At 38.6% G+C, this 26,756-nt stretch overlaps 1 protein-coding gene across 4 annotated transcripts in view; it reads right to left on the minus strand.

Annotated features, from left to right (window-relative positions):
* Window positions 1-1,040: 1,040 nt before the first annotated feature.
* Window positions 1,041-26,756, minus strand: part of LOC138748771 (pendrin-like) — a 53,393-nt gene continuing 27,677 nt past the window's right edge. For all 4 annotated transcript variants that reach the window (XM_069909480.1, XM_069909481.1, XM_069909482.1 and 1 more), the window contains 17 exons: window positions 24,667-24,851; window positions 24,406-24,570; window positions 23,316-23,468; window positions 20,496-20,578; window positions 20,201-20,348; window positions 17,673-17,786; window positions 14,210-14,287; window positions 12,839-12,934; window positions 12,090-12,196; window positions 11,941-12,010; window positions 11,756-11,848; window positions 11,576-11,671; window positions 10,487-10,714; window positions 9,344-9,398; window positions 8,406-8,551; window positions 7,571-7,648; window positions 1,041-3,490 (listed from right to left, as the gene is read on the minus strand). In XM_069909480.1, coding sequence (XP_069765581.1) covers window positions 3,467-3,490; window positions 7,571-7,648; window positions 8,406-8,551; window positions 9,344-9,398; window positions 10,487-10,714; window positions 11,576-11,671; window positions 11,756-11,848; window positions 11,941-12,010; window positions 12,090-12,196; window positions 12,839-12,934; window positions 14,210-14,287; window positions 17,673-17,786; window positions 20,201-20,348; window positions 20,496-20,578; window positions 23,316-23,468; window positions 24,406-24,570; window positions 24,667-24,851 — 1,919 coding nt within the window. In that variant the 3' untranslated portion in view covers window positions 1,041-3,466. The remainder of the gene's footprint in view (window positions 3,491-7,570; window positions 7,649-8,405; window positions 8,552-9,343; window positions 9,399-10,486; window positions 10,715-11,575; window positions 11,672-11,755; window positions 11,849-11,940; window positions 12,011-12,089; window positions 12,197-12,838; window positions 12,935-14,209; window positions 14,288-17,672; window positions 17,787-20,200; window positions 20,349-20,495; window positions 20,579-23,315; window positions 23,469-24,405; window positions 24,571-24,666; window positions 24,852-26,756) is intronic.

Below are 26,756 nucleotides of genomic sequence, written 5' to 3' on the forward strand. Positions count from 1 at the left end.
CTTTAATATTATTTGGTTGCCTACTCCCACCAGTGGGCTCTCTTTTCTAGCCATAATCTCTATTCAGATTGATTCAATGTTCTGCTTCTTATATTTTATATAACAAATCACTATCAGCCTGATCTCATCCTGAATTAAGTGCTGCCCCACCTCCCTTACCTTCTTGCCTATCTTTCCTTATTTTATGTACACTTTGCTATTTAATTCCCAATCATCTCCAGCCTGAATAGTTTCTGTAATGTCCAGAAGAAACCATTGTTGTATCATTTTATAGAAGAGAAAAAATATTTTAAAAATAGCAAATCAGTGATAGAAAATACATAATGTATAGAGGTAGTAGGTCCCAAGAGAAATTATTTTTGGAGCTGAATTCCAATTTCTCAGGGTGGATACAAATGTCATGGGTAAATTAATTTTACCATGGTTTAAGTGTGAATTATTACATTTGACAAGAATAAATGAAGTATAGGGACATAGGGATCTTGAAGTACAAATCGACAAATTTGAAAGACAAATATAAACCTATTTATTTTAGAATTACAAAGAAGTTACACTAAACTCAAACTTCGGTTAAAACCTACTTGAAAGAATGAATGCACCTGTTATTGCAATATTAAATAAAATGGGAATAAATAGAAAAATAAATTACAAGGTTTGTACCAGAAACACAAGATTATTCCCAACAAGAGGGCTGTGTCTTGGAAGGGTTGGCCCAAAAAGTCTTTAAAATGCATGGTTTTGAGGAGGTGTTTCCATTTTTAAGGAAGGCCGACCAGTCCTCAATAAACTAATGGGAGAATTTAGAAGAAAATTCTTTATCAGAGAATAATGAGTAAATGCGAATGATGGAACAAATTGTATGTCAACAAAGAAGGAAAATTAGATTAGCACATAAATGAGACAGGAATAGAAGGTGAAAGAGTTATACAGGTGAAAATAGTCTTAATGAATTTTAAAAGCCTGCGGACACTGGCTGGCTAGAGAGGTGACAGCCTGTTTCTGTGGTTTCATGTTCCATACAAGACACTCTATTTCAATCATTCCTTAATTGGTATCTTTATTACATTGATCCAACCTGAATTCTATAAATTTATGACTATAATGTTTTGATTACTAAACTTTAAGTCACCAATATTGAAATTAAAACATATTATGCTATATTTGTATTAACTAGTACACAATTACATTGTTAGCATTTCAGTAAATGTCAAACTATACTTGTATTCATGTCAGAGGTCTTCCATGACCTGTAAGGATACGCAATATAGGTTGATTAGCAAACAGTTCAGACTTTAGCACAAGGCAGCCTCAAAACGCAAATATTTATGGAAATACAATACATTTGAAAATATTGAACTTTCAGATGCATTTTTTTGTCTAAAGTCCATTGTCCCCGAAGTATCATGCCAAAATTATTCCTCACAGGCATATTATTTTACAAGGCAAATTATTGCAAATATTGGAGAAATTTGGGAATTTATCAGCTGGACTCTTCCAGGCACACATTTCCAGTGCAGATCAGTCACCAATTTGCCCAAAAAGTGTTTGCCACAAAATGGCAGAGTATCAAAAGCAGATTTAGCAGAGCCCTTGTATATAGAAAAAATGCATTACAGACCATTGTTCAAAACATTCCCAGTCCACTATTGTAAGTCAGTTATTCAATCGATTTTAAACAGATTAATAATTTCGTTAATAAAGTGACTCAGTAAAATAAATGCATCAACTCCTCATCAAATTGCATGACTCACTTCTTGGAAATAACAATTGAAAACTCTGCCAAAAATGAAAATAATTTTTTGATATTTGATCCATGCAGAAACAGGACATTTAATGAAAACTAATCTTAAGCAACAAAATAATAACAAAGAAATATGCACAACACAATGTTACAATTAGAAAAACTGTATTTTTAAAATTTGCTCAAAAAATTTAATAAAATTGATATTAATTTCATATCCTAAATCAGAAAAATCTCCATGTCTATTCATAACATTAAGATTTTTTGGTACAAATGAAGCTCGTAATAGAAATTAAAAATCAAAAAATGCTGAGTAATCAGTTTTCTGCTGACTTGAATTACAGAGTTACAAGATCTTCAAACTTAAATGGGGAAAATTTCAGAAGTCAAGCCCATTTCCTTCATACAGATTTATTTTATATTTGTGTTTTTTTTTAAAGAGTGAATAATGCCTAATATTTTTTGAGTGAAATGAATTAAAACTGGAATAAAAAGCCAATCTTAAAACCCACACTACAAATACTCCAACATGCAATTTATGCCTTAGTTCTCGGATAGAAATGGTTTTCTGCAGAATACATCATCAAACTCCTTCTACTGGAATTTAGGCAGAATATCCTCGAGGCTATGAAACTAATAAAAAGTCCCAATTCACTTGTTAATATTGTACTTCTATCTTTCAAATCTTGAATCCTTTCATTGTTAAAGCATTTACACAATTCCTCATTTCATGCCCATCATTTCAAATGATGAGCCCCTTTGAACTGTTTTTTTAAGTCTCCAAGGAATACAATTATGGGTTGGCTAGAAAGTATACAAGATCCTGAGTATTTGGGGCAGCTGTTCTGCTGTTCCATGGGTAAATTTAAAACTAAGTATTAAATATAATACAGCTCTATTGTTAACTTCTCCAAAAAGAAAACTAATCACATTCATCCTCAAACAACATCATCTGTGGTTGGATCAAAAGCATAATTTCTAAATTTTAAAGAAAACTTTCTCGCTGTCATTCATATTTTAATTTGCAGTGTGACTAAGGAGATATTTGTATCAACAAGGAGAATCATGTTAACCCTGAGGAATGCCAAACATAGTTTTTACATTTTTAGAATAAAATAATTCACAGTTAAAATTTGACAATTTCATGTTTTTTCTCCATAATGTAATATTCAGAGAATATATTTTGCCCTGATTGTGTTGTATTGGATTTGGAATAAATTTGGAAGAGAAACTATCCAAGTGTTAGCAATTCAATGACCTGATATTTCACTTAAATGTACTTTCAATGTCATTAATATTAATTCTACAATATCATTCGAGTGCAGACAAAAATGAAGAATGCAAACCAAACACCAGCAATATGTGAACAGTCTATGTTTCTGATCTAAATGGTGTGCAAAACATGACTATGGGATATTTCAGGCTGGGGTACGCAATACTTCAATTCATTAATAAAATAATTACACAGTGAATGATCAAATCCCAGGCCAAAACAATCCATTGTCACTATTGCAGGAATTTTAAGGCAGGACTTTTATAGATGTTTTATACATAAAAAAATAGATCGAGATTTTTAAAGATTTATTACTAAGATTAATCATGATCTGTCCATATAAACAGCAAAACACCTGCATGTTATGGAATCATGTACTTCATAACAGCTTGCTGGACAGCCATCAGATACATGCACCTTGGGAATTCCCTGTGTTCAAGATCATCTGTGCTTTAATAGCTGAATCCAGCATGGCCCTGCAGAGAAATATTTGTACAAAGGATTAACAGGTCTTATTGCATCAACAACAAAAAACAAACAGAAAATGTGAAGAAATGCACTATTTAGAATAATGTCTTAAGGTCGACTGGAAGTTTTCCCAAATAATCTAATCCAGTAAATTGGTCTCTAATCACAAGAGACCAGCTGGAAGTCCAGTTGGGACCATTTTCATTTTTGGTGAACAAGTTAGTTACAGATATTGTGCTTGTTCACATGACCTCAAGTGAGAAGTGGATACATGTGCACTTTAAATTTTTGTATTAATGGTAGTAAATCGACAAATTAACCCAGTGTGGAAGATCATTAACTTTAGGGATCAACCCTGTGACTCTCTCCATGGATGACAGAGTTTGATATTGTGGGTACCAGTTACCTCATGGGCCTGAGTGTGTTTTTCTTTGTGTCAAATTTCACAGTTTAATTGCAAGGGTATCAGAATCCAGTTTTGACCAGTCATTGTACACTATCCAAATAGTTACTGAAGCACAGGAACAACAGCAAACAGTAACCTTGGATGATTTTCCCTTTCCTTGCCCAGGATACTTTGTTCACCAACCTACAAAGACCAGCTAAATCAGAAGCTGAAATCTCACTGGGCATCTGAGTCTATGAAGCTATTCACCGTTGTCATTATCAACTTATCTAGCAAGGAAATTAAGAATTCAACAATGCTTCAGACTTAATGGATATACAGGTGTGTGCTGCTTAACATCTGATTGGGCAATGTCTGATCACATACATGTCCGTCGTCCAATAGAGTTATAATGGAGTTCAATCAGAAATCCCATTTAGAGAAAGCGAGAACAGGGCTTTGCAGATGTAACCAGAAATGAAGAGGCAAGGAACATAGGAAGTAGGAACAGGAGTAGGCCAAAAATGGCCCATTGAGCCTGCTCCGCCATTCAATACGATCATGGCTGATCTAATTTATTAACTAACTCCACCTACCTGCCTTCTCCCCATATCCCCTAATTCCTCTATCATGTAAAAATTTATCTAACCGAATTTTAAATATGTTTAATGAGGCACCCTCAACCACTTCCCTGGTTAGAGAATTCCATACATTCACTACTCCCTGGGAAAAACTATTTTTCCTCATCTCTGTCCTAAATCTACTCTCCCAAATCTTGAGACTGTGTCCTCTTGTTTTAGTTTCCCCGACCAGCTCAAAAAAGCTTCCTACATCTATCCTATCCATACCCTTCATAATCCTATATGTTTCTATAAGATCTCCTCTCATTCTTCTGAACTCAAGCGAACACAATCCTAGATGATTTAATCTTTCATCATAAGTCAACCCTTTCATCCCAGGGATCAACCTAGTAAAACCTCCTCTGGACCGTCTCCAAAGCCAGTATATCCTTCCTCAAATATGGAGACACAGTACTCCAGGTGCAGTCTCACCAGTACCTTATACAGTTGCAACATTACCTCCCCACTCCTGAATTCAATTCCTCTAGCGATGAAGGCCAACATTCCATTTGCCTTCTTAATAACCTGCTGCACCTGCAATTTTGCAATTCATTCACAAGCACTCCCAAGTCCCTCTGCACAACAGCATGCTGTAGTTTTTCACCCTTTAAATAATATTCAGCTTTTATTTTTCTTGCCAAAGTGGATAACCTCACACTTACTAACATTGAACTCCATCTGCCAGACCTTTGCCCACTCATCCAGCTTAACTATATCCCTCTGCAGACTCTCCACATCCTCATTACAATTTGCTCTTCCACTCAATTTGGTGTCATCCACAAACTTGGCTACACCACATTTTGTCCCCTCCTCCAAGTCATCAATGTAAATGATGAACAGTTGTGGGCCTAACATTGACCCCTGCGGCACCCCACTTACCACTCTCTGCCAACCTGAAAAACTCCCATTTATCCCGACTCTCTGCCTCCTGTCAGACAACCAATTTTCAATCCAGGCTAATATACTTCCCTGGACTCCACTTACTGAGAAGTCTCTTGTGTGGCACTTTATCAAACGGTTTCTGGAAATCCAAATATACAACATCAACCTGTTTCCCTCTATCCACCGCACCCATTATATCCTCAAAGAATCCTAACAAGTTTGTCAAACAAAATCTTCCCTTTCTAAAACCATGCTGCATCTGCCTGATTGAACCCTTGCATTCCAAACGTTTCACTATTTCATCTTTAATGACGGCTTCAAGCATTTTTCCAACTACAGACGTCAAGCTAATTGGCCGATAATTTCCAGTCTTCTGCCTACATCCCTTCTTAAAAAGTGGCGTGACATTTGCTGTCTTCCAGTCTGCCGGGACCTGCCCAGAATCCAAGGAATTTTGGTATATGACCACCAATGCATCAACTATAACTTCTGCCATTTCCTTCAGAACCCTTGGATGCAAGGGAAAAGGAAACTACAGAAGGAGAAGAAAAAGAACAGGTGCAGAAGAGGATCACTGTTAAGGGGTTAGCCAAATTCTTTGCACTCCTTAACAGCTTGTTGAAGAGTGCTGAAGAGATGGACCCAAACACTGAACGCTTTTAACTGATCAAGAGGAATGCTCATGCAGTGCTTGCTGCATGTCAAGACACTTATGAAGAAAAAGCAAACGGGGAAAATAACACTGGTTGTATTCCTGAAGAAGCCAACCCCTCCCCAAGAAGAGTCTCAGCCAGGTCCTGCAGAACGACAGTTCATCAGTGATGGTTATTGGACCTGAAAGTCTTCCAGTGGGACACTATGAGGAAGTTGAGAGCAGTGATGTGGCTGATCCTGTTCCTCTTTGTTAAATTAATTATGATATAGGCTAATAAAGTGTTTACATAAAAGTTTTTTTAAAAAGTGAAAAAAATTTAAACAGTTTAATTTAACGAAAGTTCAGTATCCCATATATACAGTAATACGGTGTTTGCACAGTGTCTACATCACGTAACACCCAGTTTTACAGATTTTCAGAGAGGATACACATCATGATTTACAATGTAGGAGACAGCTTCCTGGAAACTCAATGTGATAATTAATGAAGCTGTACGGTGTTGTTCAGGACAGAGACTGCTCCACCCATAATCTGAATTGAATCCAGGCAAGATGCCAATGAGTAAACACTCTATTACGATACCGAGTCCCCAAAAAGCAAATTGAAGCCTGTCAAACTAAATCCAAGCAATATCAAATTTTAAGGATCGAAATCCAGAAAAGGTATTAGCTTCGATCTCCAGACACACTGTGACACAAGAGAAGTTGAGTTATGAAAATATATTTAAATATGTGCGTCATTCATGGCTTGATCTGCAACATGTATAATTTCTCTTTCATGATGTTCCTTGCATATTGATTGTTCCTTCACAGTCTTCATTTTATTCTTGGATTTAATTTCCCTCAATTTCTTCCAACTGATCCATCTTAACTTCATCTCAGTATTTGAATTCTCTTGGCTTCTTTTAACCACCTTAATTTTTTCTCCCATCATCCTCCTTTCATCAAATAGTGCAATCAGTAATCAAGGAAACACTTAAAAAACTGAAGGGGCCAACATTGACATTAGAAACTAAAGGCCATTCAGGCCCTCAAGGACATTCTGCCATTTCTTTGGAGTGATCCATGTTGTAACTCTAGTTACCAGTAGCTAATCAGAGTCTTACTCATGGATATCAGTTTTGAAAATTCTGATTGAATTCAATAACATAAAAATACTTCTGCTCCTGTCAAACTTAATATTGTAATCACTTTGCTTTCCGACTAATTCAAACGGAAACTACAAGCCTTGACATCTGATTGTGTGGCAACTGAAGGTCAGAAGCAGCAAGGGCAAATACAATTTGTATACCATTGACTGATCAAGCCACTCTGATATTGCATAATTGTTTCCAACATGTCAGCTACAATTGTGCTGCATGACATTTCCAAGGATGTATCAGGCAACAAACTAGTTTTGAGTTTTTCTTGTAAACTGCTCCTACATAAATTTTGGCAGCTCAAAGTCAAGGAGTGCAAAGGTTACTCAGATCGTCAAAGAATCATGGCCTAAAGACAGCATGAGGTAGCGGTCACAGAAAAATATTCTTTTAAAAACAGGTACTTACCTGATTCTGATCTTCCAATTCTTCCACATCATCCTGCACTTCTTCTAAAGGTTCTTTTAATTCTTGCATTAGTGATATCTTTGTGGAAAAAGTTAAATTTTTTTAAATGTAGCTGTATAATAATGAAAATCTAGCTCTCTATGACACAATGTGTTTTATTACATCAGCCAAGTGGTCATTACGAATGGTAATTATCATCAAAGAATTTGATATCCTATATATTAAACTCTATTTCGTACAGCCACTTCACTTTCTTCAGTGTGCTCCTCTTCTTCTCCAAAAATGCTAACGTAGTAAGGTCTCATTGACAAATATTCAAAAGATATCAGGGGCATGGATTTGCGGCTGGCTGATCCTAGCAGATAGTCTGTGGTGTTTTTCATCTTTTCCCTCATGAAAACAGAATCCCTGTTTCTATTTTCCAATTGTTCCAAATGGATGTATTTGTTCAGCGAAGGGTCATGGGTCAGAAAGGCCTGCTGTCGCATCATATCTCCAAATTAAAATCAAAGTACACAAGATAAAGTGATAATGAAAATGAAAAACCTTGCAGTTCTATTCTAAAACACTCTCCTGTTCCTCTCCCAGTCTAACTCTTCATCTCAGTCTCTCTAAACATCAGCTCAATTCATTGAGAGAAAAACAGAAATGGAATTACAACATCCCTTCCTGGAGAGGAAAAGAGGGAGAACTGATGGCACAAAAAGCAAAGAAAAATTCTGGGAATTACGTAAAGGATCTCTAAGATGTGAACTGCATATTTACTCTGCATTTGATATAGGCTTTCTTTCTGAAAAAGAAAATTTCATCAATGGACTATAGAATTATCACCTACCTTCTCAAATATAGGATCTTGAACATCTTTGAACATAGTTTGAGTGTGTATGTGAACAACAGCATCATGAATGGTGAGGTAAAACATGTCTTTTTTCAAATTTTCATCAAAAAAGCCACAATTCTCCAATTTCTTCAACACGTGATCTGGAAATTGGAAGGGTCACAAGAGTTTAAAAAAAAAACACTCCCAAATCTTATTTTTATTTGACAAAATCATTGTTTTCTTTGAATTTACAGAATGATTTTAATTGCAATATCTTAACTGTACAAATTGACACAAATCTTTGAAACAAAATTATTCCCCCCCCCCCCCCAAACCAGTTAAATAAAAGAATGATCAGTGACAAGAAAAGCTGCTTGAATAATGGGGATTAAAATTAATTACTATTTATCACTGATTTGGAACATAGCATCATTGGGTATAATTGGTATTCCTATCTACAGGATTGAACAAATCTGCATAAATGTGACTGCTATAAAATGCTGAGGCAGTCTGACATGTAAACTTCTCGTTGTGGATGAAAAATGGACAAAATAAAAACTTTTCATTATTGAAAATAGTAAAAAAATTTTAATTACTCTGGCAGACATACACATTCAAATTATACCAGAAAATAATAATTTAAAAATAAAATTAAAAGATTGTTTTTGGTGCTCAATAATGTTCTATGGTTCTAAATATGTTTTGAAAAAGAGATTTAAATTGAAGATTTGGAAAAGAGCATCTTTCGTCTGTACATACAATCTTCATTTAGCCAGCCAGCTGATGTACCGACAGATTCACCAGCAGGGATCTGTCAGTAAGATTAAAAATTCCACGTTCAGAAACAAAGAAGCCAAAATCTTGCACGTGCTGTTGGAAAATCTCAAAAAAGTTTTTTTTTTTATACTCTTTATGGTTTGTAAAAATTTAGTTATTATTCAAAATTCAATTACCTTCATATGCTACCACATAAATCTTAATGCCGATTCGTTCAAATTGTCTGACCACCTGTAATAAATATAATCTACATGTCAGCAGTGCTACCTTAAAACACCATAGCTTCAACTTTAAAATACCTGGGCAAAATTTGTGTTTCCTGAACAAAAAAAAATACAAATCTTCATCAATGATGGAAACCTAAAATAGTAACTCTCTCTCACACAAAAATATGTACTTTTGGGAAATAAAAAAACAAGTGGAAAATATGAACATGTTCCACATACACTCAACATTCCCAAAGTTAAACAGATGGTTCTGAAAGTTAATCAACCTATCACTGATGACAGAATTTTCATCATTGAATAAACTCCTATGCAATTGCACACATTGAGAACTTCATTTTACTTCGATCACTATGTTCAAAATCTGCAGTAATTCACTTTTCCACCATCATCCCTGGTACCAAAAGGGCTGAGCTCTTGACAGACTGAGCAAAACTTAGTTATAACACATATGGATGGATTTGATGAAGATGTGTAAACAGAGAAGTTAAGAAGGGAGACAGAAAAGTTCTTTCCTCAGATTGCTCAACATCAAGAGGACTCAACAACACCTCTTGCTTGAAGGGATGCAAGTTGGAGGCTTCAGGATTTTTCAGGGTGCCCCTAAATCTGATCCACACAACTTCCAGTGTCTCAACAATACAAGTATCATGTTGGTGAATACAGTGAATACATGCAACAAAAAAAAAAAAAACTTCTCAGGAAAGTGCTGAACTTAAAGTTTATTACACATGTTGCCAGCACGTCGGAACCGACATCCAATGTCCACAATCATGAACTCAACACTTTTCATTTGAGCATCTATATTTTAAGAGAATGAGTTCTTGAGGAATGAATCATTCTCATCTAACAATCCAAGGAGATAATTTTAAAATTAATTCAGATGTAATAGATTTTTTAAAAAAAGCAAATAGTAGAAATCTGAATTATAAATTAGTTTTGGAAATAAACATCTATATTGATAAATAATATTTTAGGATGTCTTTTTCAGTAGATGATTCATCCCAGCCTAAACATTTTTCCCTTCTAAATGGTGACTGGAATTTGTAATATTTTTGGTTTTTTTTTTAAAACAACATTTTTTGTTTTACTTACCATTTTAAAGATTCTGACTCCAACAATGTCCATAAATGACACTGCACTGAAATCAAAAACAAGACTGTGAATTGTAACTTTGGGGACCTGGATTTTGATTGGAAGTTCAGAATTCCAGTCAACTTGGATTTCCACTTCTTTTGTTGGAACATCTGGCACTTCTTCCTGGGATTCCCCTTCATCCTCAAAACCCTCATTGGCAACACTTCCATCCGTTATAACTCCCTCCTACAGATGGAAAAGAAATTTTTGAAAGATGTCAGCTGGAGAACTAATAACTTAGATCACTGAAATTTATCTAGCTTAAACAAACAAGGGAAAATTTAAAAAAAATTTCTACAAAGAGCATAGACGCAAGAGTTGCTGTGACAGCAAGAATACGTGAGGTCGTACATTTGGATACAAATGGTGAGGAATGAGCAGAAGTTTGTTTTCAGAGAGATCTGCGTGTCCTGGTTTGCAAGACATAAAAGCAGACCGGCAATTAGCAAGTCAAATGGTATGTTAGCCTTTATTATAGAGAATTAGATGACAACATTAAATAAGTCTGCTTATATTGTGTATAGTATTGATGAAACAACATTTGGAGTAGTCTGTGCAAAGAAAGAATATATTGATTTTTTTTTTTAAAAAGCTGCTGCAGAACCTCAGCAGGATGAGCAGCTTCAGGAGCGGAAAAACAAATTGTGACATTTTGGATTGAAACCCTTCACCGGATCATTTTTTTTAAATGGGTGTGATTCTGGGCAGCAAAGACCATCAATATTCATTGTGAAATTGAATGGGGTTGAATGGGGGGGGGGGGGGGGTGGGGGGGTGGAATTCTGATTCACCTAATAGAGGAAGAGACAATTGGGCATCACATGTACAAATATACAAATGAAAAGATAGCCAAGGCTGAGATGTGCCACTAGAAGAAATATTGTGATAGTATCGTGACAAATATGAAATGAAACACGTTAGTGCCACGGAAATATTCTGCAGGGAGGCAACAAAGTGTAGCAACAAAATTGAAGATAATGAAGGTAGAAAATCTATAATATATTTACATTTATTATTTAAAAAAGAAAAACTAGTAAGCGTCTTTACCCTTGTTGCCCTTAATTGACCCTTCTTTATAAGAGATTGAATCTTCTTCAAAGCTTTTGTTCGTTTATTGAACACTCGAACTGGATCAAATCCAACCTGAAAAGAATCCATTCATAAAAATGCATGCAACACAAATAAAAATAAAGAGATTTATCTTATACAAATAAAGAATATACTCACAGCATTATTGAGTTTCTCTTTAAAATAATCCACACTTCCAAAAAACAAAGGTGAAGAGAATTTGAAGATCTTCACACCTTTTGGTTCAACAAGCTATTGAACAGCAGAGAAAAAATATTCTCCATTAGAAAAAATATTTAAAATTTTATTTTGGAATACAGTGAAACAAATTTAAATATTCTTACATTTTTGTATCTCTTCAAATTCTTGTAAATGTCAGTATTTGGTACATTCCCGAGACTAGTCGAAAATGGGCTAAAAGAAAAAGATTGAATTTAATAGATGAATATTCAATGTAGTATATGATAAATAAATAAATTTTAACAATACTTACAACTGGGCTCTAAGGACAACAGTAAGAAGTTCAAAACACACACCAACTAAAAGACCCAAATCTAAACCAAGAAGAATGGCTGCAATCCACGTCACAATCCAGATCAGCTACAAAAAAAAAACCATAAAGAATGTTAAGAGCACAGTTGTTCAAGAAACTCCACACTCTCTTTATCTTTAAAAAAATTAACTGGTAATTCTGTGATTGCAGTAATTACACACACACACACACACACACACACACACACACACACACACACACACACACACACACACACACACACACACACACACACACACACACACACACACACACACACACACACACACACACACACACACACACACACACACACACACACACACACACACACACACACACAAATACTATAGTCATTGAACAAAATATGCTATTTGCATTTCATCCACCAATACAAAACTTTCAGTTTGTCAAATTTATCTTGTTCTGTTTTAAAATAGTTTCATGATACTGGGTTCCTCTTGGATGTTCTTTGTGGATGGTTAGATGCAGCTTGGGTGAAGAACCTTACTTTCATGTAATATCATATGGTTCTATTATCATAACCAAGGCAAGGGTATATCACAAAACAAGAAACATCACCAAATATACCTTACACACAAGATAGGGAATAACTTGATCATACCCAATTCTTAGACTATGAAGGCTTCAAATTTTCTAATAAGAAATTTTTACAAGGATTGCAATTTTTTTTTGTTTTAAATACTTACACAATCAACTCTGTTTTGTCTCCACAACACTGGAATATCAAATACTTGCCAGAACATTCCCTTCAAATTCGCAATGACAATTGCTGCCAGTACAGACTGAGAAAATAATTAAGAATAAATATTACATATACAATGCTTGTGCAGTTCAAAACACAGCTCATGGCCGCAACTTTTAAACAATGCTTATCTGGTTTGTGAAATGGAACCAGAGAGGTTTAAAGAAAGACAAAAGGGGTCTGCAAATGCTGGACTTTGAAACTAAAACAGATGGAATAAAACAAGATCCTTGGAGGACTGCTGACAACCACGTTTAACATGTTATGTCTGACTTTGCAATGGATGAATTAGATTTCAGGTGCATGGCCAATTTAATCCTCTGCTGCACTGGCCTAGCTGATAACTTGAAATCTCTACAATCATCCGTTGTCCAATAAATTTGAGTTGACATTATAACTGCAGTCCACAAAGTCCAAACTGGAAATCACTGAACAACCAAATAAATATCCAATCAGAATATCAAAGCTTTCTGAATCTGTGTGCGAGAGTGAAGGGGTGAGATGGCAGATACTAAAAATTGTGGTTAAAATAAAATGTATTTCTTACTGCTCTCCATAGTGGTCTGGATTGCAAATCTGCTCTTCCTTCAAAGTAAAAGTTTTGAACCAGTGGAGGATGCATCCTGATCAATGGGTGTTGAGACTTCATGCTGCTTCTTCTATTTTACAGTAGGATTCTTAAAAAATTGTTTGTTGGACTATCAAAGCTTAGACTATTTGCTTCAAAGCAGTAGCATGCTTTGGCAGAGATTTGCAGTTGTATACAGAACAGTGTGGGAACAGCAGTGCCATTTTCGTCACCAGTTAAATGATGCTGAATGCTGTCCTCAATCAGACAATAAGTCATGAAAAAAAATTAAACACAATTGCTATGCATTTCTGTAGATGACATTTTGTATGATAACTGACACCAAAGTTCTGTCAGCACGATTATATCAATTCTTTTTGCACAAATTGAAACTGTGAATATTTATCGCTTTTGATTTATTATCTTCTTTGTGGTCATTTATACTTATTTGTTGTTATGTTGGCCTGTCGCCGCAGCAAGCAAGAATTTCAGTACATCTGCACATTGTGCCTAATTACTGGTACATTACAGTAAACACTCCCTCTAATGTTCATTTATTTTCATCAGCATTTGAATACTGGCAACATGGCTTCAAAAAACAAGATTTTTTTTTAACTGCAAATATTCAGAGCTTTGCAAATCAGAAAAGCTAGGGCACATTGCAAACATGGTTTTCTCTTAGAAATGATTACTGAAACATTCTAGAAGTTTCTGGAAAGAAGACATCACGATAGAATAGAATGTTACCTTCTGTAGAGGTTCAAGTAGCTTTCCAACTATCAGGATGGCAATCATTACAATTACTGCAGATAAGAGCCCAGCAACCTGTAATAAATATATGCAAGATATCCAGTGGTTGTATACCAAAGGGACACAAGGGATGACTGTGTTCTCTATTTCAGAGGTACGACTTAGCTCTATCTCCGAGCTCTGCCCTCTAACCCAAAGGTTTCTCCACAGATTACACAGACTGGACAGTGTCTTTGGGTAAAGGAAGATGCGGAGGAGTGTGCTCCATGATTAACTCTATGATCAAATATGATGATTCCATGTCCCAGCCTACTCCCCTCATCTCTCACACGCACGAGCGCTCGTTAAGCGAGCGCTCGTTAAGCGAGCGCTCGTTAAGCGAGCGCTCGTTAAGCGAGCGCTCGTTAAGCGAGCGCACGTTAAGCGAGCGCACGTTAAGCGAGCGCACGTTAAGCGAGCGCACGTTAAGCGAGCGCACGTTAAGCGAGCGCACGTTAAGCGAGCGCACGTTAAGCGAGCGCACGTTAAGCGAGCGCACGTTAAGCGAGCGCACGTTAAGCGAGCGCACGTTAAGCGAGCGCACGTTAAGCGAGCGCACGTTAAGCGAGCGCACGTTAAGCGAGCGCACGTTAAGCGAGCGCACGTTAAGCGAGCGCACGTTAAGCGAGCGCACGTTAAGCGAGCGCACGTTAAGCGAGCGCACGTTAAGCGAGCGCACGTTAAGCGAGCGCACGTTAAGCGAGCGCACGTTAAGCGAGCGCACGTTAAGCGAGCGCACGTTAAGCGAGCGCACGTTAAGCGAGCGCACGTTAAGCGAGCGCACGTTAAGCGAGCGCACGTTAAGCGAGCGCACGTTAAGCGAGCGCACGTTAAGCGAGCGCACGTTAAGCGAACGCACGTTAAGCGAACACACACACACACACACACACACACACACACACACACACACACACACACACACACACACACACACACACACACACACACACACACACACACACACACACACACACACACACACACACACACACACACACACACACACACACACACACACACACACACACACACACACACACACACACACACACACACACACACACACACACTAAACGAGCACAAGAGAATCAAGATGTCACCATCAACAAACATCAGATGGCGTATCCTACTTCCTTCTCAGTCATTGCTGGGAGCTTCAGATAGGCCAGTTTAAAGGTTCTTCGTAACTACCACCAGCATATTCTGCAATACCAGGGGATCGAACACTCTCAACCATTGTGACACTACCATAAAGAGCACTCCATTCTTCTCCTGAATTTTGGAAAGTTGGACAACCCTGGCTGTGCTTCTCCTTCCTGCAGACTTGCAGTAACTGAAGAGCCTTTCACTGCACCAGCTGTAAATACCCAAGAGACGCTGATGAGTGCCTCCCGAGTCAGTTGACTGGGCCATGTTCAAGGTCTCGGCAGCAGATGAATGTGCCAGTCATTACTGACAAACAGAAAATGCATAAATTATTGCGTTCTTAAGTCTCTCTGAAGTCATAGATGAATCAAGAGATCTGAAAACTGTTGAGGAACAGACATGCGGCGTTCATGGAGGAAGTGCAAGTAGAAACTCAAGGCGGCTATCACCATCGCAAAAAGATTATTCTGGACTAAGCCGAAATCTCAGACGGATGCTTGACCATGTGCCAGAGCTTGCCCATCATCACATACTACAAATTGAAATGAGGCAGTATCAGTAACAGCAAAACATCTTTTGGATGAGCTCAATTACTTCTATGCCTGTTTCAAAAGGGAAAACAATGCCCCTCATAACCCTCCACAACCTTCCATGACTCAGTAGTCCCAATTTCTGAGGCTGGCACGAAAACAATTTTCAGGAAGGCAAATCCTCAAAGTGTCTGGCTCAGACTAGGCACTTGACAGTATCCTTAAAACCTGTGTGGGCCAACTGGCTAGAGCAGGTATCACCTGCTCCCTGGAACAAAACATATAGCCTTGAAGTACCTGTGTTGATGGTCAGCACAGAAGATTGAGATCAGCCGATGAGGAAATCAAGGATCCAGTTAGCAAGAGATGAACAGAGTCCCAGATCCCCAAGTTTGATTCCTAGTTTTAATAGTGTGAAACGCCAAGCTGTGGTCAATGAACAACAATGACATAGGTGTTCTTGTAATCCAGGTGATCTAGAGTGTATGGCCATGAGATGGATTCCACTGTTCACCTGTTATGACAGGCAAATTGAAGTGGGCCCAGGCTGTTCATGAGACAAATGGATTTACTCCTTATGCTGGCTTCAGGAGAGCTTGGTTATCAAGGCAACTGTGAAGGAAGTACATCAATTCCTCCACTTTTCATGAAGTTTTGAGGAGATTCGGCTTCAACATTATTGGGAAATAATGCTGAATGGTTGCATCTCGGCCTGGTTTGGAAACTTGCCCAGGAATGCAGAAAGCTGCACTGGTGACAAATTTGGCCAAGTCAATTATGGGCACTGAACTCCTGTCCATTGAAAACACCTACATGACACGCTGCCTCAAGAAGGTAGCTAACATCATAAAGGATCCCATTTACCTTGATCATCATGCCTTCTCACTGCTATAATCAGCCAAAAATCTGCCACTTCTAGCTTCAAGAAGACACCTTTCTGTCACCTGAACTTGCCGGCTGAAGGAGAGCTGCGTCCGAGCAAACGCCGGCTCCTATGGACTGTGGCCATAGTCCCACTGCTGCTTTCAGGTGCAATGGGGGACTTCTCCGAGTCAGAGAATATGGGTTAGGTAAGTGCTCCTCCTGGCCGGGTTCTCCACTTTCAGGTGGCCACCCGACAGCCGCATTGGGGTAGAATAGGCAGTTTTACAGTAGGGTTTTCTGGCCACCTGAAAGCGGCTTTAGATTCTTTGCCTAATTACCCAAAATCTCAGGTTTCTGGTTATCAGTCTGGTAATTTAGCACAGCATCCATGTTTCTGTACTTGAGGTCTCCAATTATAAATCCACAAATCTCAAACAAATTGTTACACATCCATTTCAATTTGTCCTGACGCTGAGGTTTCTAGCCATACACTTCCAGGTCTCAATTTTGGCCCCTCCTTTAAAATTGCACAATTAAGTTTATGTTGTCTTTCATTGTTCTTTCTGCCAAAATAAATCAATTGCAAAAAAAAAATTAATGTGTTTGCCTTGAAATTCCAGAGTTCATCACATCTACTTGGTTTTTTATCTTAGCTAACTTTGTACCCATGTTGAGTCTTTCCCTAAACCACCACATTTTGTTATCTTACTCTTGTGATACTTTGCCAACCCCAGTTGAAAGGTTAATTTAGCCATCAACCCAATCATGGTGTAATTCAATCCAACCTATAGTTAATACAGCAGCCTAAAGAATTTAATGCTTATCAGAGTATAATGATTTAACAAGATATAAGCAAATTGATCTTCATTATTGCATATTACCTGAGTTTTTCCACCTGTGCTTTCCTGTACAGCTGTTCGGGACAGGGCTGTACCTGCCAAAAAGTTTGAGAAGCAGCCACCAAAAATATTGGAAATTCCCAGAGCTATAAATTCCTGGAAGATACCACAATACAAATATTAAAAAGGATTCAGAAATCAGATAGCAAACCTGTTTGTTGCCCCATTTTGAAGAGCACATATATTTTGTTCCTACAAAGATACACTGTCCGTACATACAGGTTGTGCTTATGGTTGTAGGTGCTGTTTGGTGTTACCCCAGCAGTGGATCTAGCCAGTGAAATTCTAAATTCTTTTAAACCAAGGGAAGAACCAAATTGAACAACTTTTAAAAATGGGCATGGAGATCAAATTTGCAATAATTCTATCTATTTTAATCAGGAGGAAGATTTACTAAAAACGGTGTGCTACAAGTTCAATAATAGGAGAGGGTGCAGATTTACAGGACGTTACCTGGATTGGAAAATAAGTCTTACAAGACAATGCTAGCAGAGCTGGAACGTTTCTCTTTGGAGCGAAGAAGGATGATAGAGGAGACTATCTACAAGATTATGAGAGGCATAGATAGGGTGGACAGCCAGCACCTGTTGCCCAGGCAGGAATGGAAAACACCAGAAGACATGTACAAAGTGAAGGGAGGGAAGTTTAGAGGAAACATCAGGGGTAAGTTTTTTTTCTTATTAACGCACAGAGTTGTGGGTCTCTGGAATGCCTTGCTAGGGATTGTAGAGGAGGCTGAAATATTGGGGGCATTTAAGGGACTCTTAATCAGGCACATGAATGGAAGAAAAATAGAGGGTTACAGGGTAGGGAACGTTTTGTACTTTTTAAAAAGGTATATATGGGTTGGCTGAAGGGCCTGAGCCATGCTATAGCATTCTATGTTCTATTGTTTCAAGTTTCTCCTGGAAAGAATAATCCCTTCAAGTCTGAAATTAACAATGTTTGGATGGAGTTCAAAAGTCTGAATTTTTTCCCCCCCACCGCACCTACCCCTTCCATGCAAGCTTGACAAATTCAAGCAAGGTCTGTAAACACAAACCTGTCCTTCTTGACAACCGACATTCCTACACAACAGTCAAATGGCAAGCACTTGAAGTGTTTGTAACAAGTTCTTCCTACTGCTCAACACTAGGTTTCCTCAAACTGAAGCTATCTGCATTGTTGAGGACTGCCATCAATTCAGTGTTGCAAGTGGATTGATTACTCATTTATATATGGTTCCACCATGAGCAAACACTACCTGTCTTATTAATACAAGAGTACATGTTGCAGTTTAAATGTACATGCAATGGTTGGGCAGTAACTACAGGCCAACGGAGTGAAGGAGAATTTCACAACCAGCCCCCAGATGAGGTGACATGTCAGATATCCTCTTCATCAACCCTCAAAGAATACAATATTGGAAAACTTAAACCAAACAGCCCAGAGCACAGGTAATATTATCAAAGCAAATAATGCTCTTTTTTTTTTAAAAAAAGAAAGGTCTTTTTATCTCCTATCTCAGCTTACGTTGCCACAGAGATGTGCCCAAACACAGTACTGAAGGAGGGTGTGCCAGGACCCTTTTGCAATCTTTAAAGGCATGAGGATTACAGCCCAGAGATGAATGGAATTAATATACCATTCTGGTATAATATTTAGGGCTTGAGGCACGCATTCTGCATCAACCATCTGACAACTTGGATCTTTGCAGCCAGATGGATGGAGAGTACAACTTCTGCAGTCAAGCACTGCACTCCTGTTTCTAAACCCTCAGTTCCCTCCCTGAGGTCCTGACATGTACATAACCTGGATCATTTACATGATCTGAATGCCTCAGTAAAATACCAAGCACAGCACGGTCCATGCATACCTGCACCAGCACAAAGCAAATTTGACCTACAGTTTCATGTTAAGTGAACAAAACGATAATCAATGCTACATTTTAGGCACCATATTTTCCAGCTGACAAAATTGATTTCAGCCCGGAACACATGTTATTTTCTAAATTATGTTGGTCACAAAAACTCTTACCCTTAATTGTCAAGATAAAGATATCACAGATGAAATTTCAAGTGACATGTGTGGGGATGCAAAACAGGAGATAATGGATTTCCTGCCTGGTCGACATTCGACACGAACAGAAAATTATGAAGCTCTTACAAACATGTAGCTTGTTTTCCATTTCACAAGCCCCTTTTGTTCTTAATTTCCAGTAAAGATGCCTCGATTTTAAAATGTTCAGGCCACATGTCTGAATGTCCAGAATAATGTTATACAATTTAATCTGAAACTGTAGTTCTATATGTAACACTATAAAAATCATGTGGAAATCTGGCATCTTAAACACTCAAGCTTCATATCCTAACTCAAACAACAACAATAGGACCTTGGTGACTAATTTTAACAGAGACTTGTCAACTCAATGAAATACATGTAGGAGACAGCTACACAAACTCAGCCATTTTCACTCCAAATGCAATTCAGATTTCAAAGATAACAGATGGTATGCTCAGACATTCACCTACCTGGTTTCCATCAATTGGGTAGCCGTGCTTGGTACCAAACACTTTAGCGACTGAAACAGCCACTGCATATCCCACAATAGCAATAGAAAATGCTGATGTCCCCATTTGACTAAACAGACTCGCGTCTGGAGATACTGGTGGTAAAAATCTGTGTATGGAGTAAAAGGAACAAGAATTTCTGAAATTAATCTGATAAAAATTCTGGTGTCTATCATACTGGATACCATAAGGATCTTTAGAATTCAAGACAAGTTGGAAATTTTAAAATAAAATGGAAATCTTAAATGTTTCTTACCCTGTTGGAATGCTTTTGATAATACCAGCATTGTATTTTTTTTCCAAATTAGCTCCATACGAAATTCCTGTCGCCACAATAGTCTGAAACAAGGCAATGTATATATTTGAACATTAATTATCATTTCTATATTTGTTAATCTTCCTGCATTCTTCATGAACAAGTCTTATTTTATCTTTGCTATATACAGCACACTATTTGACCGGCTGAGTTTCTCTGGCATTGTGGTTTTACTTAATCCTACCAAATTGTTCTCTCAAAACTGTGGCAACACCACTCTCTCCACCTTTCCTTCTACTTTGCATTTTCAGAGTTAAAACCAGGCCCAATATCATTTCATAACCGCTTGATAATTCCACCATCTCTTTTAAATACTTGCCTGCTTTGCTCCTCCATACAAGTTACACAGAAGAAGCACACGGTTTAAAAACTTGGTTCATGTTTATTAGCACATATACCAAGATGCAGTGAGAGGTTATTTTGCAAGTATACATCTCATACAGAGTGCAAAAAGTAGGAATACAAAAAAAAGAATCAGTTAATTCAAAACAAAAACTACGCAATTTCACTTCTTTAGGGCTCATCCAGGAATCTGACAATGGCAGAAGAGAGACTGTCCTTAAAGATGGTGGTATGTGATTTCATACTCATGAATCTTCCTGATGGGAGGGGATGGAAAGAGGGCGTGTCCAGAGTGCGATGAGTCTTTTAATACGTCATCTTCATTTTCAAGGCAGCAGGAATTATAAATGGAAGTGGGGGGGGATGTGATAAGGTTGGGGGCCTCAGCAACATTCACAATCCTCTGCAGTTTCTTGCATTCTTGGGCAGAGCAGAGTCCATACCTTGCAGTGATACACCTTGACAGGATACTTTGAATGGTGCATCTGGGAAGCAGGTGACTGAGGAAGTAGAGGTGTTGGTGGCTTTTTTGTCATTTCATCAGCATGGGATGGACCAGGTCAAGTCACGGGAGATATTTATCTATTATCTGCACCTCAGAGTCACTTAAGCAGATCAGGGAGTGAGATCCACCCCTCCCCCAGAGGTCTATAACCAGTTGACATTGAGGGATATTTATTGTCCTGGACCAAGCCACAAGAATCTCTCTCTTCTCTCTCTCTAACATGAAAGTCTGCAGACACTGTGGTTGAAGTAAAAACACAATGCAGGAGAAACTCAGCTGATCAAACAGTACACTTTATTTTTAATTTTTTTTGAAATTTAGACATTCAGCGCAGTAGCAGGCCTTTTCAGCCCATGAGTCTGTGCTGCCAATTTACATCCAATTAGCCTGCACCCCTGGTACGTTTTGAATTGTGGGAGGAAACTGGAGCCCCCAGGGAAAACCCACGCAGACACGGGGAGAACATAGAAATGCCTTACAGACAGCGTGGGATTCAAACCCTGATCCTGATCGCTAGCACCGTAAAGGTGTTGTGTTAACTGTGCCGCAAAGATAAAGATACATAACCAACATTTTGGGCTTGAGTCCTTCATTAATGTACGGACAAAATGTGGGCAGGCGCCCGAACAAAATGGTTGGGGTGGGGTTGCGGGGGAGGGGGAGTCAGAGGAAGGAGCATAGTGCCACAGGCAGGAGGTAATAGGTGAATAAGGGAGGGAAGGCAGACCAGCAAACAAGGGGGGGGGGGAAATGCCTCTGTGAATGGAGAGGGAAGGGGGTGGAGCGTAAGGTGAGGGACCACGTACATAGCCTTGTAGTGCCCTGGTGATGGGAGTGATTGTGGAGGTGGTACTGCCAACAATTTTGACTGAAAATGGCCTGTGGATCCCATTGAAGAGAGGGATCCAAGTCCAAGGTCACCAAGCTTGGCCTCTAAGTGTGAGCTTGCCGATTGCTATGCTAAAACTGTAAAAATCTCAATGCCGATCCCAAAGAGATTTAAAGTAGTCTCCGAGGCAAAGTAGTGATTTAATCCCAGTGTAGAGATTCAAGCAGAAAAAATCTGAACTTAAACTTCATTGCAATACTGAGGGGTTGTGGCACTTGGAAATTCTGTATTTTGGCTGAATAGTTACAAGAAATGTTGATGTGCTATCTTGGGTGAAAAAAGATTCAATGGCAATATTCTGAAAAGCAGTGGAAATTATTTTGACTGACCATGCCAATACTTAATCTTCAATTAACATTATAAATAGGTCATCTACACATCGATTCTGAAAGCTGCCAATGTTAAATGCAAGTTCATCATCATTTACTTTGATAGTGTGACTGTTATATAGTCAAATAATGCCTGCCTGCATTACAGTCAGCTCCCCTGCTTATCGAGGTCAAAGAAAAATAAATAATTTTGCACACCCAATGGGGAAAATCTTTCAATCTGAAAAGAAAATGTATGAACTCCGACTCTGAACAACAACTTCTGAAAGATCATGTATTTTTAATGCCCACATGGTAGAATCTGTCATGCAAATAAATGGATTGGTATAACATCATGTCTGTCTTAGTAGTTGCAAATTGCTGCTTGAAGAATCTGCAAATAATCGGTTTCTCCACTCACATGCAGTTATTCCAACTTAGATTTAATTACCACACTTTGATTGATTTACAAAATGGCACCGGGATGGTGAAGGGACACCGATCGTCTACACAGAAGGTAATAAATGTCAGGCACAACACTTTACTTGATTAATCCAACTGCCAGAAGCTGATCATGAGGGCAGAACAGCAGTGGGATACCAAAATGAACCCTCAAGTTGAAGACTCCCATTGCATTCAACATGAGCTGTCAGTCAAAGTGCGGCAGGGTTGGGGGGGGGGGGGTGGGTGGGTCATGCCCCATCCCCATGACTTACCACAATTACTTCAATTGGAATAGGCACTTTAATTTTATCTTTGAAACGAACATTGATTTCTTTCACAATTACACACACAATGAAGGTGATTAAAGCAGCAATGAAGTCTGCAATATTGGTTTGTCGAATGTTCCGAAATATATCAATTAGAGTCTGAAAAATAAAATCAACAATGGTTATAACAAATGCTGCATTTCAACCAGAACTGCAGTCAGGACTTCATTTAACCATGGGCTTTCCATACAAGATTCAAGGCAATTTTTGAAGGACAGGAAAGTATTCTCCTAATGTTTTGGCTGAAGTTTTCCTCCAGGATCACTAAAAGAGATCCAACAGAGAGGTAGTCCCAGCTATTTCATCAAACCTTTTTCAACACCATGGCTGAACGCTCCCATGTAATCTTGTAGAGATGGAAGAAAACAAAAATATTCAGGCTAATCAATAAAATCTCCAATTCAACCATCTTGCATAATCAAACAACAACTGACCTAGACAGACAGATCGACATCACAATCATCAGGTACTTTCCTTTCTCCATATGCATCAGTACTGCAGTCATTCATCTGTAAAAATGACTTTCTTTTCCTCTCTGCTGACAGAACCTGACCTGCTGGGCATTTCACTTCTTTGCTTGTGTTTTTATTCAAAATTGACTCCCTAACCTATGAACCAGATGGGTTCAGTAATTTGTTACCGAAGCAACTGTGCCTTCACCCATTAAGAGCTGCTCCCTTTGTCCTCTTATCCATCGCCTTCCACACCCTCTCTGCAACTTCAAACCACCTTTGTTTTCTCACATTCCTAATTCTGATAACAGAAAAATGCTGTGGAAAGAGGAACTATTATCAGGTCAATAGTGGGATCTGGAATTACAAGTGATGGAGGTTATTGACTACATATAGCAACTAAGGGCCATCAAGCACCAGTGGCACTTGTAAAATCAGCATTTACCAGTACATGGTTCTTACTTTTGACCTTTCAATTAATGAAAAAACTAACAACTGCAAGTTATTCTGACATTGTGACCTCAATATTTATAATCTACTTTACAAAAGTACAATTCTTCAGAAGGGTACAAGAAAATACTCACATATATCACAGAAAGAACACCTATGTAACTCTGTGTTGGAACACTTAAAGCGATTTTCAATTGAGAGACAAAGACATGAAAGGCAGCAGCTGTTGTGAATCCTCCCACTAATGGTACGGAGAGGTATCGAACAATGAAGCCAACTTGAAGAACCCCAAGCGCGAGCTAAAATTTGAGGAAAGCAACTGTTAGCACAAAAGGAATTAAATAACATGTTGCAGATGTTGAAGAATAGAATTATCAACATTTAAAATGTACTACCTGTATAATGCCAGCGAGAACAGTAACCGAGGATGCAATGATGACTCTCTGGGCGTCTCTGGCTGCGACATCCACACCTGTAACATTACTGAAATCTGTTGTGTTGCTTGCAAGGGGGAAATTTTCATCAGGTGCCAGTTGCAGAATCAAAGACCCTATCATCAGGCTGGTGATTGGAAAAGGACCTACTCAAAGAGAAAAATCTCTGTTAAGATTAAATCCTAGTTTTGCGGGTTAGTTTTCAAATGGAACATTCCCATAACAAGCAAATTTATTCCCCTTTATTTTAATAATTTTATCATTCCTTCTTTCAGCAAGAAAGTACCTTTGTTTCACCTCCTCAAACAAAATGTATCCTTTGTGGATATGAATCAGTCACAAATAATTCTAGCATGGAATGAGGCTATTCAGTGGTGGGATCTTCTTATCCTAGAAGCAGATGCAATGGAGGCAGAGGAATGGAGAGAAAAGAATAGAATCCTTAGAGAGAACAGGGTGTGAAGAGATATAGTCAAGATAACTGGTGGAGTTGGTAAATTTGTAGAAAATATCAGTAGAGAGTTTGTCTCCCGAGATGGAGATAGAGAGATTGAGAAAGGGGAGTGTGTTGCCAGAGATGGACCACCACCAATGTGATCCCATCACCAAACACATCTCCACTGGGACTAATCCCTTGAGTATTCCCTTCTCCACTGATCCTTTCCCATTAATCGCCTCTTAGCATCTAACCCTGTGACTGCAAAGCATGCTACATTTGCACCTTCAGCTCCTCCCTTGCAACTATTCGGGGCTCCAAACAGTCCTTCCAAGTTAAGGAATGCTTAACTTGTGAATCTACAGGGATCACCTACTTCATCCTGTGCTCCATTTGTGGCCTCCTCTCAATCAGATAGAGTGGACACAGACTGGCAGATCATTTCATTGAGCACATTTGTTCTGCCCGCTGCAATGGCCTTCCATTTTAATTCCACACACCATTCCCACATTGACATGACTGACCAAGGCTACCCATGAATTGGAGAATCATCATCTGGGCACTGCCCAACAGATGGCATTAACATCAACTTTTGCAGTTTCCAAGAAACTCCTCCCCGAGTTTCTCTCTTTCCTTCTGTCTCCTCAACCCCTTCCCCTCTCCATTCAGAGAGCTAACCCCTGCCCATCACTTTTTTTTTCTCTTCTACCCTCCCACCTGCACCCACCCCGGTCCTCTTCTCTGAGAGCCTGTGGTCCTTCCTCCCCAACCCTTTTTATTTAGGTGGCTGCACGTTTTCTTTAGCCCCTACCTCAACGAAGGGCTCAGGCCATCCTTCACTTCCCGCAGATGCTGCATGACCTGCCGAGCTTCTCCTGCATTTTGTGTACTGCACATATACCTGCTGGACCCCTTTTGGCTTCTTTTTAAATTGTGTCATTTGTTGCTTCTTTTCATTCGTTCGACCAAAATATATTCACGTGCATGAGATTTTGGTGGCTTTGTTAGTGTGGTAGTGACCACAAGGCTATTACAGCGCCAACGACCAAATGTTGGTAAGGAGAATGTATAATCGCCAAGAGTTTGCTTGGGTTTCCTCCCACCCTTATGGAGATTGTAGGTGGATTAGTGTATGGGGAGGCATGTATGGTTAAGGTTGTATGCCTTAAAGTATTTCTTTAATTACCCATTTGTCCATTCCACCAGTCTAACTACAATTTCCTTGATTCCGATTAATATTCTCCTAATTAATTGCATCTTCAGGTTTTGTGTCATTTCCAAATTATTATACACTACAGAATCAAGCACAAGGAAAGCTGTACCAATCTAGGTCCTATGCCCGAGGAACTCCTTTGGGCATCCACCTCCAGACTAACTTGATATCTAAAACAGTATTCAATACTCCATGCACAAGTTCACCAGGGGAAAGACACAGAAGTTGATTTTACTCTCGTCTCACAACTCTCCACAGCATCTGATTTCCAAATTACTTGCTGTATTTCCTCAGCAGCACTAACAAGTGAACAAAGATATTCTGGTGTTTTGGAATATGAAGCGCTTCCAACTCAGCAGGGTTCTGTATTTTTTTTTCTTACCTAAAGCATACTATTTCTCT

The sequence above is a fragment of the Narcine bancroftii genome, chromosome 13 (genome assembly GCF_036971445.1).
Source record: "Narcine bancroftii isolate sNarBan1 chromosome 13, sNarBan1.hap1, whole genome shotgun sequence".
NCBI classification, from domain to species: domain Eukaryota; kingdom Metazoa; phylum Chordata; class Chondrichthyes; order Torpediniformes; family Narcinidae; genus Narcine; species Narcine bancroftii.